Source organism: Filicampus tigris, chromosome 20 (assembly GCF_054856515.1).
Source record: "Filicampus tigris isolate MCC_2025a chromosome 20, RoL_Ftig_1.0, whole genome shotgun sequence".
NCBI classification, from domain to species: Eukaryota; Metazoa; Chordata; class Actinopteri; order Syngnathiformes; family Syngnathidae; genus Filicampus; species Filicampus tigris.
The window spans coordinates 5,249,751-5,264,177 of NC_141236.1; the positions used below are offsets into that span (position 1 = coordinate 5,249,751).

The 14,427-nt window shown below is 40.9% G+C and overlaps 2 protein-coding genes across 5 annotated transcripts in view; one reads left to right on the top strand and one right to left on the bottom strand.

Moving 5' to 3' along the window:
- The window catches only part of fam49a (family with sequence similarity 49 member A), a 32,979-nt gene extending 25,320 nt beyond the window's left edge, over positions 1-7,659 (top strand). For 3 of the 4 annotated variants that reach the window (XM_086018915.1, XM_086018913.1, XM_086018914.1), the window contains exons 3-12: positions 836-915; positions 2,893-3,014; positions 3,198-3,303; positions 3,377-3,513; positions 3,579-3,656; positions 3,888-4,004; positions 4,188-4,267; positions 4,675-4,801; positions 4,870-4,940; positions 5,512-7,346. In XM_086018915.1, coding sequence (XP_085875041.1) covers positions 846-915; positions 2,893-3,014; positions 3,198-3,303; positions 3,377-3,513; positions 3,579-3,656; positions 3,888-4,004; positions 4,188-4,267; positions 4,675-4,801; positions 4,870-4,940; positions 5,512-5,575 — 972 coding nt within the window. In that variant the 5' untranslated portion in view covers positions 836-845 and the 3' untranslated portion in view covers positions 5,576-7,346. Of the gene's footprint in view, positions 1-835; positions 916-1,163; positions 1,244-2,892; positions 3,015-3,197; positions 3,304-3,376; positions 3,514-3,578; positions 3,657-3,887; positions 4,005-4,187; positions 4,268-4,674; positions 4,802-4,869; positions 4,941-5,511 lie in introns of all 4 variants that reach the window. The other variant, XM_086018912.1, reaches the window with a different exon arrangement.
- fbxo16 (F-box protein 16) lies at positions 4,634-13,652 on the bottom strand. Its single transcript, XM_086018911.1, has 10 exons — positions 13,546-13,652; positions 13,083-13,190; positions 11,932-11,967; positions 11,632-11,838; positions 11,384-11,554; positions 10,181-10,431; positions 9,441-9,552; positions 8,917-9,163; positions 7,735-7,825; positions 4,634-4,903 (listed from the first exon to the last, which is right to left on the bottom strand). Exons 2-9 carry the CDS (start codon positions 13,188-13,190, stop codon positions 7,761-7,763), a joined length of 1,197 nt encoding a protein of 398 aa, XP_085875037.1. The 5' UTR covers positions 13,546-13,652; the 3' UTR covers positions 4,634-4,903; positions 7,735-7,760.
- Between the last annotated feature and the right edge of the window lie 775 nt (positions 13,653-14,427).

A 14,427-nucleotide genomic window follows, 5' to 3' on the forward strand; every position in this document is an offset into this window, starting at 1 on the left:
AATTCACAACTCTTTTGATGGAACATTGACTTACAAGTAGTTGAATGGGACTTTTGCCATGCCCCGTGGGGGGGTGGTCTGTATCGTTTTTACTGGCACTAAGCAACTTTGAAGATGATGGGAGCAACCCTGGCACACCAAAAAAAAATATGAATGTCTTGAATTGCTTTACGGCATACTTACTTCCTCTTTTCGCTATAAGGATGGAAGACGAATCGAACGTCTACGCGCTATTGCTGGTGTCATGGCAGAAGCCCCAAAACAATCAACTCAATAAAAAAAATGTTGTTCAAACAAAATTATTAAATTCATTACCTCATCGCTATTCATCTTCCACACAGCCACTGGAAATAGAAATGTAATTCAGTCAGTCCAACTTGCAGGCCAGCGAGAGCTCATGATTTCACAACACTGCATCCTGGCGCGCATGGGAAATGTGGTTGACTTAAAACACTACCGCTTTTGTCCACATGGCGCCGCCATAATCAACAAAAACTGACACAGTGTTGCTTTAATTGTTTTGTGTCTACCTGATGATGATTCGTGCATGAGCTCAGCTCATGCGTTAACGTTTTCATCTCTTCAGTCAATTCATTCAGCGAGTTGTAATTCCGAACAAAACCACGTCCCCAATTATAAGAAGGTGTACGCACTTGTGCACCCACGTTTTTTCATTTTATTTTTTTTCGTCGGGGTGTTTCGTACCACATCGTACCAACAGAATCTGTTTTAAGTGATTGATTGTGTTGGTCAATTATACCGTTAGCAACACCAGGAACATGTACCGTCTGCATTGATTTGTTTTTGTGTGTTTTACCACCATTTTGCCCATCAGGTTTGCTGGAATGGGTAACCTGCTAAAAGTCCTTACAAGGGAAATAGAGAACTATCCACACTTTTTCCTGGACTTTGAAAGTAAGTCTGGCGGAGGAGTGGGGAAAAACAGCGATAAGATGGAAAGAGGAGACGATTTCTTTTCTGTTTGCTGGTTTCCTGTGTGCTGTCTTTTCGCACAGACATGACACTCCACTCTCAGCTCCAATTCGCCGTTTCTCGCTGTTCAACAAACTTTTTAACATCACTTACACTTTTCTTCCTTTTTCTTCCTCTCCCCGTGTGTCTGGTTTTTTTTTTCTTCTTTTTTTTCCCTCTCTCTTTTGCAGAAGCCAAATGGGGAATCTGTTAAAAGTGCTCACTTGCACGGAGCTTGAACAGGGGCCAAACTTTTTCCTTGACTTTGAAAGTGAGCATAGCCTTTCTTTCTGCTTGGCCAAAGTCATTTTTCCTAAATCACTCCTCTTTACTCGCAAGAGGTCAAGGGTCATCGTATTCAGCTCTGGATTGGCCGACCATTCTCTTTTGTCCAATGCGGTTTAAGAAAGCCTTTGTTGTTATGATTGATTGCAGTATGCTTTCCAAATATCTATTCGCTTAATGCTAAATTGGCTAAAAATTGAGTTGACCCTTGACCTGAGCAGTCTGCTTTTACTGTCTTGTGCATGTGTGCTGTACGCATTTGGGAAACAAAATATTTCTGTAACCTGTTGATGTGATTATTATTATTATTGCAATTGCTAGTTATTTCTATCTTGATTGTTGCCGTAAACTAACTTCATGACACTGAATGAGATTTAATCCACTGGTATCATACCAGATTTTAGTTTTTAATCAACCAAAAATTAAAAGGAATTTAGTAGTAAAAGTCAACAAAATATATATATATATATATATATTTTTTTTTTAATGTCATCATAACCAAAAGAAGTGTTTCCACACGCACACAGGTGTTAAATGGTTTCTTTAATGGCTCAACATGGACCAGTTAGCCCATGGGCCTTCAATCCTGTTCCTCGAGGGCCGGCGTCCTACAACACACCTGATTCAAATGGTCAGGATCGTTATACAGCTTCTGAAGACCTTGCTGGTTATCTGATTTGAATCAGGTATGTTGCAGCAAGAAGAGATGGAAAACAGGCAGGACGCCGGCCCTCGAGGAACAGGATTGAAGACCTCAGAGTTAGACACTCGCAGCCATCATCATCCTCGTGTAATGCCACAGCTATTGGAGCTGAAAGGAGCACGATTGCCACCTAGTGTTGCAGAGTTAAACACTTTAGCTAAAGATTGAATTGCACCCTCTAATACAGGGGTCTTCAATCCTGTCCCTCAAGGAACTGGATTGAAGAGCCCTGCAGTAATGTGTGCATGTAAACGGACTGACAGGTGTTATTTTCTACTTCGGCCAGAATCATGTCTTCGCTGTGGCATTTCATCCTTCCTCAGTCTTTGTTTACCCGGTAAAGAGGAAACGATGGGATAATGGGAAGAGTTTTGAAATATAAAACAGACGCCAGACAGGACAGTTTAAATGTCAGTGATGCTCTATATTTACAGCAGCTAGTTTGGCTGGCTGGCTGTGGCCTTGACGGCCCAAGATGTAAAATGACATAAAGGATGACTGTTAGAATTTACAGTATGCTTGCTCACACTTGGGTGAATTATTCCCTGAAGTGTGAGGCGGGCCATGTTCACAGGATATGAATACTCACCAGCCGCAATTTGAGTGTGCTGTACATGTAGTCCTCATTTAGAATGGTCCTGCATCAACCATGGAAAATTAACTTTTGTTGACCAAATCAACCTGTCAGTGGACATTTGCAATTAAACAAAATCCAATACATAAAATACTACTTTCGGAAACACAATACGCAATCAAAGGAATCTTCTGCTGCCTTTCACCCAGTATATTTTTTTATGATCATATAAATGCCTTTTAAATCTGTCTCAATTCAAGGTGTTAAACTTGGATACATTTATAGTCTTGCAAATCTGAACATGAATAGATCCCCATTGAACCGCGATTGTGAGCTTTGTGTATGGTTTCCATGTTAGATGCGCAGCCCACAGAAGGAGAGCGTGAAGTCTGGAACCAGGTGAACGCCGTCCTTCAGGACTCTGAAAGCATCCTGTCAGGTCTACAGGCATACAAAGGAGCCGGGCAGGAGATCAGAGATGTGAGGAGAGCGTTGAGAGAAATCTATTTTTGCCCCCCATTATTTTCAACATGATCATGTATGTTCAAACCATGAGCAGCAATGAATGGCCCCTCACACCACCCGCAACGATGTAAATTTATGCTAACACCAGCGATCGCCATTCTTGAGCTAATATTTGATCTGATTGTGTTTCCTCTTTAGGCAATTCAAAACCCAAGTGACTTCATGCTTCAGGAGCGAGCCTGGAACTCAGTGTGCCCGCTTGTTATCAAACTCAAGAAGTTCTACAGTTTCTCTCTGAGACTAGGTGCGTGGCGTTGTCACAACGCTTTTCGGGTTTCAGCACAAACCAACCGTTGCGATTTGGGATTTGTGTGCAGAGGAGGCTCTACAGAGTTTGCTGGAGTCCCTGACATGTCCACCCTACACACCCACTCAGCACCTGGAAAAGGAACAGGCGTTTGCCAAGCAGTTTGCCGAAATCCTCCACTTCACTCTACGCTTCGATGAGCTCAAGGTGACAAACGATCCACCCCTGATGTGTGATTTTTGTCTTCAACCGTTTGACTCGTTTTACCTCAGATGAGGATTCCCGCCATCCAGAATGACTTCAGCTACTACAGAAGAACCATCAGTCGAAACCGGATAAACAACATGAATGTGAGCTGTTCCGAATATACTGTAAATAATAGGAACGTAAACCTGTTTTTAACCTCGAATGAAATGAGATGCTGAAATTCGTTCTGATTATCAATATGTGTACTTCATGATAACGTCCAACTTCCTGATGTAATCAGCTGTTTTTGCCTTTAATAAAAAATTTTTTTTTTTAAATGACGAGTTGGCATTTAAAAAAAAAAAAAACATGTTTCTTTCATTGTGACCGTACAGCTGGATATTGAAAATGAAGTGAATAACGAGATGGCCAATAGGATGTCTCTGTTTTACGCTGAGGCCACCCCGATGCTAAAAACACTCAGCAACGCAACCACAAACTTTGTGACTGAGGTAAGCTAGCTTCATTTCTCTCATTCCTGCATTGCAAGCTATGTAGAAAAGATTCTGTAATATATTTGTTATTTTTGTACTGTTCATTTTTTTCACCACATTTTGTTTTGTCAGTACATGTCTAGTGATCATATATTTTATATGAGTCGTAATATGTTTTGATTTGTGTCATTTTATTTTTAGAACAAGACTCTTCCATTGGAGAACACGACGGACTGTCTGAGCACCATGGCCAGCGTCTGTAAAGTCATGTTGGAGACACCGTGAGTTCATACGTGAATGTAGCATCATTTTTATTTTGACGCTTTTGTCCCAAAATAATACTTTAAAAAAAAATTATATATTTTTTTCAATACACATTAGATTAATGTGTTTTAAGGAAATGCAGAAAATGCATATAAGGTACCATATCATCACTGTCCTGTGAAAAACACGTATGTCCAATTTTGGAATTTTAAAAAAATGTTCGTGTTAATGCGATGTCTGTACAACGGATACTCCATTCACGTAAAAATAAGAAAAATGAGAAAAATTGACATAAGTATTTTTCACAGGACAGCAACGATATTTTAATAGCACTTTAAACCAAACAAACCGACTGTCAGTATTATTATTTTATTTTATTTTTTTTACCCCTCCCACATGCATAAATGCCATCTTCTATGCACAGGGAATATTCCAGTCGTTTCAGCAGCGAGGACACTCTCCTATTCTGCATGAGGGTCATGGTCGGCGTTATCATTCTCTATGACCACGTTCACCCCAATGGCGCCTTCAACAAGTCCTCCAAAATCGACGTAGGTTCCGCACGACGCACACATCAGTGCAGTGTGACGCAGGTCTCACGGGATTATTGTCTCACCAGATGAAAGGCTGCATAAAAGTGCTGAAGGACCAGCCTGCAGACAACGTAGAAGGCCTGCTGAATGCTCTCAAGTAGGTCAACTGCCTTTTGGATACACGCACGCTAAAATGCTCAAAATAACAATTTAAAACCAAAACAGTGTTTTTAATGTGTATAACAGACAAAGAAATACGGCAGGTTCTTTATTTTCTCTTAACTGCGAAAACGTACCAGGCACTTGTTGGGTAGCCAGCGAAATGGTGTTTTTATCATAATGTAAATTATTTGTTAAAGTGGAGGGAATTATGAGCAGTTCCAAATAGCAGTCAGCGTTGTCACAAAACCTTCATGCTTCTGCTATAAAGCACAAAAAAAAATGCCAGGAAAAGCCTTCTAGAACATCTAAACTTTATTTAGGGTTAATCGGAGGCAATTTAAAAAGTGGCAGGCGTGTGCTGACTCCCTTTTAACATGACAAACAACCTGTTAACAAAGGGCGTGCACACTTATGTCATTATCTTTTCATTTGTTTGTTTTTATTTCACCTCTCAAATAGTTTTTTTTTTTTTTTAAGTGTAGTTGTACAGGTTGTCACACTGTTGTTGATATTCATATCAAATTAAGCATGTGTGTTTCTTATTGTTTTGTTTTTTCTCGCTTCAGATTCACCACAAAACACCTGAACGATGAGTCCACTCCAAAAAACATCCGGACGATGCTGCAGTAATTTTGTCATTTTTAATCGTATCAAAATGAAGAGGATCGATGCTCTGACCTCAAATAAGATGTATATGTTTACATTATTTAAAAGAGCTGTTAACACTTTGCCTAGTCATTCTCTCCAAGTTAAAGGTGCACGCTACTCTACGACAAGAAGAATTCTGTCAGCCTTATATAATCGAGGTTCCTTCTTAAAATCTCCCAATTTTCTTATCTGCGCACACAAAATAGTCAAATGTTGACTTGCTATCCAATCAATTTGTGCAGTCGAGGACTTGTTTCGCCGAGGGACTGACTGCTTAGATGTATCGTCATAAGGTTTCTCACATTTTAATATAGAACTGCACAATGCATGTGCTTGAGAGGATACCATTGGATGGACTCCACACAATCAATTATGAGTTTCGTTTTCATTGATTCGGTTCTTTTGTTTGTGTAAAGAGTGAGGCCAAAAATGTATTTAAATTATGCATGATGTGTTTTTAACTAAGTCCGTTTTTTTGGGATTTTTTTGTTTTTTTACCCCCTCACGTTCTTATTTCACTGTTAATATATTGATTGATTGCCAGTTTTGAAAGATTTTTTTATGCTTTGTTTGAGTGTGAGGGGAAGGAATTACTGTATTTGTAAATTATTACCAAGATTTTTTTTTTTTTTATGAATTTTTATTCTGCTCCCATCCCCTGTCTTTTTATTGCCTTAAAACAAACATTTTGAGCTACTGTACTTGTTCTAATTGTCTTAAAATGGATCTGCTGTGTCAAATGTTATGTTGACGGCAACTGTCATTGATCATGGGGTCATTGCACCTGCGTGTTATTGTCATTTGCTGATGTCGTGACTCTGAATCAGCTTGGTTATCAATCATTCTTTTATCGCTAATCCATCTGATTCTGCTAACGTTGCATCGGGGAGCTCCTCGAACTAGACTGGACAATCACAGCATTGGTGACTGTTGGACTTCATTTAAATTAAGTTAACATTTTATGATTTATGTTTAAAGTGGAAGTCAACCCCCCCCAAAATTCTTTACAATATTATGTTCAATGCGACCCCACTAGTCTTAACACGGCATTCTGATTAACATTGCGTTTGTGGAATATGAGTTAAACAGTACAATCCAGCCGTTTTTGTCCATTTCGGGGCAGCCATTTTGCCACTTTCTGTCAAAGGAAAATGACATCACAGTTGCTCAGACAACGACCAATCACGCTTCAGAAAAGCTGAGCCATAATTGGTTGTTTACCCGATGACCAGTCATGGCTCAGCTTCAAAAAAGCTAAGCCGTGATTGGTTGTTACCCGATCCTTGAGCAACTGTGAAGTCATTTTCAGTCGACGGCAAGTGGCAAAATGGCCGACCCTTGAGATGGCTAAAAATGGGTATATCACATTCCACAAATGCAATATTAATCCGAATGTCGTGTTTAGACAAGTGGTGGCGCATTGAACATATTGTCAAGAAAATGTTGGTGTTGACTTCCTCTTTAAAGACTATGAATCGTCTGTTATTTCCCCCCCCCCCACATGTTCCTGTAATTACTGATCTGACTTGATTGCCATCTCTACAGTGGAAGTCAAGTGACTAATGTTATTTGCAATAATATGTTCTTTGCGAGTGTCACAAAAATACGTCTTGTAGATGGGATCCTCCTGTAAGAATGCATTCAAAAATGTTTGGGTCACCCTGTATTACGAAACATCCATAAATAGGAATGACTTTTGACTGAAGCTATACTGTACCCGTCAATGATTCAATTACAATTCAATGAACACTCATTTCAAATGTCTTGTTCATTTTGGTCACTGACTTGTGCTTTTTAATATGTACACACATGAGCCATACTTTGGGAATTGAAACGTGTTCATCTGTGTAATGACAAGATGTACCTTCGCTGTCATGATCACGAGACACACACAAAGCGGGCCCTTGATGTGCTACTGTGTTGAATGCATTATTGGGTCAGAACATGTTATTTTGTTGTTGCTTTTAAAACATATGTGGTATTGTTTATTACATCATTTGCTTTGTATTATATTGCTGAGAGGGTCGTGTGAATTGGATAATAAAGGTGGTACATTTCTTACTCAACTTGTTGAAAAATATGACCGACTGATTCACAGTTTGGCTTTAGCCACTGTTGCTTTTACTCAGGAGCGCGTTTACCTGCCGGTTGAGCGGAAGCGTGCGTGTCAGTCCACGTATTGCGTGAGTGACAGAGGGAGAGTCCAGGGCTGAAACTCAAACAGCGGTGCACCTGGAAGAAGAAGTCGTGTTTGACAGGGTGACATTTCTAACATTATGGACTGAAGTAGCACAAATTAAAGGTCAAACTCGGGATATATTACAACCTAGCACAGAAACACACTACTTTCAACACATTGCTGCTTATTAATTTTGCTGGGTGACACCTTCCTGTTGAATTTTAACACAGCTACTGGACTGGGGGCTAAAATTTTTGACATTTATGGCAACAATGTTAGTTAGCATACAAAGTAAGTTATTGAGTTATTTTTCCTTATTTCCTTAAAGGGGATGTCAACGCAAAAATGTACAATATGTTCAATGTGCCTCCATTAGTCAAAACATGGCATTCTGATTCATATTAATTTTGTGCAATAAGAGTTAATCAGCCCGTTTTCAGCCATCTCTGCGGGCGGCCATTTTGTCACTTGCTGTCGACTGAAAATGACATCACAGTTGCTCAGGTAGCAACCAATCGCAAGCTCACCTGTTTTCTGAAGCTGAGCCATGATTGGTCGTTATCTGAGCCCTGAGCAACCGTGATGTCATTTTCAGTTGACAGCAAGTGACAAAATGGCCGCTATCTGAAATGGATAAAAATCGATGGATTTTGCTGCTTAACTCATATTCCCCAAACACAATATCAGAATAGCGTGTTTAGATTAGTGGGGCTGCATAGAATATATTATTGTGTTATTAAAATATTTACTTGAATTGCCCAGTTTAAAATTTTATCAAAAAGTTTGTTGCCTTGAAATTTTGAGTTCACCCAACTTTCTTTTTTTTTTTTTACTATCTGGTATTCAAGCTTACATAGACAATCTCTGGACATAAGTATTGGCACATTGGCAAGGATGAGATTCTTCATCTTGGTTCGAGTTCATCCCAAAGATGTTTTCTATCACACTCACTCAGGCACGATTTTACTGACCATACTAAGTTTTTTCAGTGTTTTAAATGAGCATTTATTCAATGCTTTGTTAGGAGCATAATGTGCACCGTCTGAATAATCCTTTTTAACATTTAAGTTTCCTGACTGTATTTCTTGCTATGTGCTTACATCATTTCCAGCCCAGAGGAGAGAGGGGGTTGACAATAACTTACTGGGAACGCTCCTGTTGGAACGCTGGGATGCCCTGAGCGCTTCCACGCTCAGCCTGGGTACTGCCGTCCTCACCGGACCCGGACGCTTCCCGGCATTCCACCGGGCCTGGCGCAGCAAGATCTCTCCTACCTCCTTGGTGACAGGGTGAGTGTGAGTGTGAGATGCCCAGAGGGGCCGAGACTGGGTTTGACGAGGAGGAGGAGGATGAGGAGGATGGCTGGGTCTACTGTTTGAAGTGAGGAACATCTATAGGAAACGAAGAAGAAAATATTTCATTTCTGTTGATTGGTCAACGGCAAATTTGTGGACTATTTAATGCCGCGTTGTCCTCTGTTTCACTTTCTTGTAAAACCTAAGCCTAATTTGCATCACCTCCTTCTGTGAGCCTGTCACCATTAACATGCATCCCCGTGTAAAAAGCCGCTCCATAATGCATGAAGTCTGCCGCTGGGGGAGCTTCAACAATTCGGGGTCACGGTCACGTTGGGGTTAGTGTTGCAGTGATGAATGAAACGTGGTTTACCAGTGATTTGGCTTTCCGGAGTTTGTAAGTGGTTTCGGACAGCGTTTTTGGTCTCTCGTCGTCTGGCTTTTCTGTTTTACTGCTACACGTGGTTGCTCTGCTCTTCATCTGCCTGGAGACACACAATAGCCTTGATTGACGTACGCTCAGGAAAAGGAGATTGTATCGTTTAGTGGACAATGGATTGTACAGAGGGGCGGTGTACTACTTTTATTTATTTTTTTAACTGTTAAAGCCAAAAAAATCTTTACATTAATATGTTCTCTGCACCTTCACTATTGTAAACATGGCATTCTGATTACCGGTAATATTGCATTTATGGAATATGAGTTAAGCAGTTTTTAGCCATCTAAGGGGCGGCCATTTTGTAACTTCTGTCGACTTTATCTGAGCCTGAGGGTGTGTGATGTCATTTTCAGTCGACAGAAGTGACAAAATGGCCGCCCCCTGAGATGGCAAAAAATGCTTTTTTGCAGCTTATATTAATCAGAATGCCATGTTTCGACTAGTACGCCTGCATAGAACATATTCTTGAAAAAAATATATTTGGTGTTGACTTCCCCTTTAACTTGAAGATATTGAAAATATATGTTGCTTTTTGGCCCTGGAAAAGGAACTGATACTTTGGAGTCCAGATGATATGGAGTACAAAAGAGTACATTGTATCTTGTAGCACAGAAAAAAACAAACAAATTCTATGATCACCCTGAACCATATTGGAAAGCTGCTTGCTGCCTTACGCTGCGCTGGCTTGTCCGACAGGGTCCGAGTTGTCCAGGTAGTTGAAGCGGACGATGTCTTTGGGACATCTGTCCGAGTCTCTCCAAGGTGGAAGCACAGCTGGATGCTTGTCCTTTTTTAATTTGCTTTTGGATGTACCTCCAGCGCACTGGTTGGTGGATACTTGAAGCCCCTCACTTAGGTAGACCCCTTGTGACTTGGGGTCCTCATGTCTGCTGCTGACTCTTGCGACATCTTGAACCGCTGTCTGCTGCTGAGACAGGGCGAGTGATATGTTTGGACTACTACTCTTTTGCTAGATTATGACAATAATGTGTTCAATACAGCCCCGCTTGTCTGATCATGACATTCGGATTGATATTGGGTTTGTGGAATATCAGTTAAGGGGTAAAATCCACCCGTTTTTGTACATCTCAGGGGCGTCCATTTTGGCACTTGGCGTTAACTGAAAATGACATCACAGTTGCTCAGGGTTTAGGTAACAACCAATCACGGATCGGCATCAGAGAACAGGTGAGCTGCGATTGGTCGTTACCTGAGCCCTGAGCAACTGTGATGTCATTTCCGGTTGACAGCAAGTGACAAAATGGCCGCCCCCTGAGATGGCTAAAAACGGGTGGATTTTACTACTTAACTCATATTCCACAAACGCAATATTAATCAGAATGCCGCGTTTCGACTAGTGGAGGCACATATAACATATTATTGTGAAGAACATTTTGGGGTTGACTTCCCTTTTAACCAATTACTGAATAAAGCAAATATACTGTACATTATTTCATAATAAAATAAGAATATACAGTCCCCTCCAAAAATATTAGAAGAGCAAGGTCAATTCCTTTGTTTTTGTTTTATACTGAAGACATTTGTGTTGAGATGAATATGAGATAAAATTTCAAAAGTCCAGCTTTTGTTTCATGGTATTTACATCTAGATGAGTTAAACAACTCAGGACAGAGCACCTTCTGTTTGAAGCCACCTAGTTTTGACATGTTGCAATACTTTAGCTCACTTGGAAAGCAAAAGGTGCTTGAACACGTGGATTATGAACTTTTTATCTCATGTTCATCTTTTAAATGTCTTCACGATACAACAAAAAACTAAAGTAATTGACCTTGCCATCGCGATACTTTTTGGAGGCGTCTGTAGCTAAGGAAATAAGAGCACCCTTGTTATTTCGCGGGACATTACTTCTTGCAGACCTTTTTGATTGGTGCAGCCAGCAGCACCTCTTGCACAGTGTTGATGTAGTGTCTCTTCCACACACCCTGCTCAAAAACTGTCGGGGAAAAACTGATGAGCCAGCCAAGTCTCAAACACTTGGGCATCCACAGCTGGTCCAGTTCCACGATGCTTTTCCAGTGCCAGCTCACCTGTCCTCACAGGAACAAGCCAAACGTCACGCATTGCATTGTGGCATGTTGAAGTGTGTGTGCTGGTTCATTCCTACCCGTGCACAGCGACAGAGGCTGCGCGGGTCCAAGAAGGAGAAGACGTAGAGGCAGATTGCTCTCGGTAGCAGGCAGGTGAAGTCAGCGGCCTGCAGGGGGAGCTGTCTACTCACGCAGAGGTCGACAAATCGGAGCTGCTGCTTTGAGCAGCCTTTGACGAAGTCGTGCAGCACCAACCTCCTCTGTCTGTCAGACCAGCTGTCAAACTGATGAGCACATGAAAGGCCATCAAATCCAAAGAAGAAAGACACCCCAGCGGAGTCTGAGCACAATGCGCACACTTGACGCTTTGAACGTACCCACTTTGCTAGAAGGCTTCGTCTCTCTTCAAAAACCTGAAAGAGAAAGTGACAATGGTGGCATTTGTTTATCTGAAACAAAAGACTTGATGTTTTCATTAAGCATGTTTGTTGGTTCATGGCAATGCATTTCTATACTCAAGTCAAATCAGTCATTGGGCAGTTTAAGAGGCCGACGTACAGGAATGTACAGAAATTGATGATTGTCAACATTTTCTATCATTTTTCCCTTTTTATTTACACTCTGTGCTATTCTGTTCCTGGGCAAAAAAGTGGTCTCAGTTCATTGTTGCCTGTTGGTGACATATAGTACAGCTAATTGCATTCCTGTTGTTCTGGGAAAAAATTAAATTAAATCAGTCCCACCAAAAAAAATCACACTGACCAAAAATACTCACTCACAGGAAAACATATAACACACACACAGCGAAAATAAACAACAACAACAAAAAAAACTCTTACAAGAACACCAAAAATCTCTCACTACCACCAAGAAAGCTAACTCTGCAAAAAACCACCAAAAACTCTCGCATGACCCAAAAACTCACTCTCACACTAAAACCTCTTACATGCACCAAAAACTCTCACATCAGTACCCAAGGTAGAAAGGTGCTATATAAGTGACAGCCCATTTACCATTTACCATCACCCAAAAACTAACTCTCACACAAAAACCTCTCACACACCAGAAACCTAAAAAAAACCTCAAACTCGCCAAAGTGTATCACACTCACCCAAAATATCTCACATTAAAAAGACTGTTCACCCCAAAAAGTCCTTGCGAAAAATCTCACACGCTCACTTGAAAACCTGTCATACTCAACAAAAACCCTCTTATTGTTCATGAACCAAAAAACTCTGACATGAACCAACAAACCAGAAACTTACACCAAAAAACATCTCCACCTAAAACCCCTCACACTTATTAAACTCTCTTGCACATCACATACAGAAAAAAAAGAGGTGTGAGACCTTTTTTTTGTCTGACAGTCAACATTTGTTGACTAGAGGGACTTAAGACTAATATTCGTCTTCATACTTTTTGGGTGAATGCGAGAGGTAAATATAAATTTGACCTATACGCGGCCCCTCACGAGGTCAAACAATTAGTGTCTTGGTGTTGAAAGCATGAACATGAGAGCTGCTCTGACCTTGCTGTTGGACACAGAGTGGTTCAGAGGTGTCCAGGCGCTCATCTTGGTCTGCATTCTAGCAGGACTTGCAGAGGGCATCGCCCTATGCGGCATCTTCCTGCTCATCTGGAGTGACGCCGGCGATAACGTGTTAAAACAAACACATGGTCAGTGCATTTGTGTTGTTTTCCCATATGCGTGAGAGACTGCTTAACCCTACGTCTTCCAATGTGAGATATATGTGATACCTTTTATGTGACAAACCATGCATTCTCGCAGGCCTGTGTTTTGTTTTGAAACTATTGTCACTTGTAGGACACATTCCCATTGTTTAAAATGGAAAATTCCAACGGCTACTTGATGTTGTAAACTGTGTGCTCTCACACACACACCCATGTGTTAAGTGTATTTTGTTAGTACGGACTCTCTCACATACACATGACCACATACACGTATACACTCTGTGATTTAACTCACCAACCTTTCAGAAAGGAGGGAATAAATCCAACATCTAAACACAATGTTGCTTCTCTCGACTTCTCTCCATCTATCGAGCTATAACTCTCCTCCGTCTTCCCAATCCTCCTGTGCATAGTTTACATGTTCCCATAGAAACCGTGACTGTGCTTTCCGTACACAGACTGGCTGCCAGAGCATGTCGCACACCGAGGGGGTGCTGCAAAGCAAACCACAGTGGGGGGTGTGCACTGTGCACTGTGCAAGCGTCGGTGTCTCTAATGATGATAAATGTTTTGCGAGAAGGCCTGACGCTGCAGCTGCACAAGCGCTACACACTGATGGTGTAAAACGTGCGTGCGTCAGTATATTTGTAAGTAGAATGTATGACGTGCAAATAGTGTGAGAAGTGAATATTATATTAGTACAGATTTGTGGTCATTCATCACTTTTTAAGGTTTTATTTGACCTTACGTTAGTTTTAAAAATACTAAAATCGCTCTACACATACTGGTATGTTAAATGTATTTAATTTTGTAATTGATTGCAAGTTTAGTTAATTGCAATGCTGCATTATTTAACTTTAGTCTATCGGTTTTTCGTGTTTCTTTGTTTTTGTTTCAAGCAGCATTTTCTCATTCAAGGTAGCGAAAAACGAGCTCGCGCCCGATTCGGCGGCCGCGCGCAAAGAGGACCGAAAACCTGCTCGGAAGAAAGAGACGCGGCTGTGTCAAGTTAGCAGAGACACTGGGCGTAAAACGGAAACCGTCCACTTCCTATCAAAGTAATTTTAGGAATGTGCGATTTTGAAAATTATTTCTTGTACGTGCGTTTCTCATTTATATCATATTTTGCTTAATTTAATTTCACTGTAATGTCTGAATGTTGACAGTAAATTTCTTCCAAG

Bases quoted from the DNA above. Each gene is read 5' to 3' on its own strand.
- fbxo16 (XM_086018911.1), bottom strand. From the start codon at position 13,190: ATGAGCAGGAAGATGCCGCATAGGGCGATGCCCTCTGCAAGTCCTGCT. The intron at 11,968-13,082 runs GTCAGAGCAGCT...TTTCTCTTTCAG, and splicing joins ACTCTGTGTCCAACAGCAAG to GTTTTTGAAGAGAGACGAAG. The intron at 9,164-9,440 runs GTAAACCACGTT...CGTTTCCTATAG, and splicing joins TCCGGAAAGCCAAATCACTG to ATGTTCCTCACTTCAAACAG.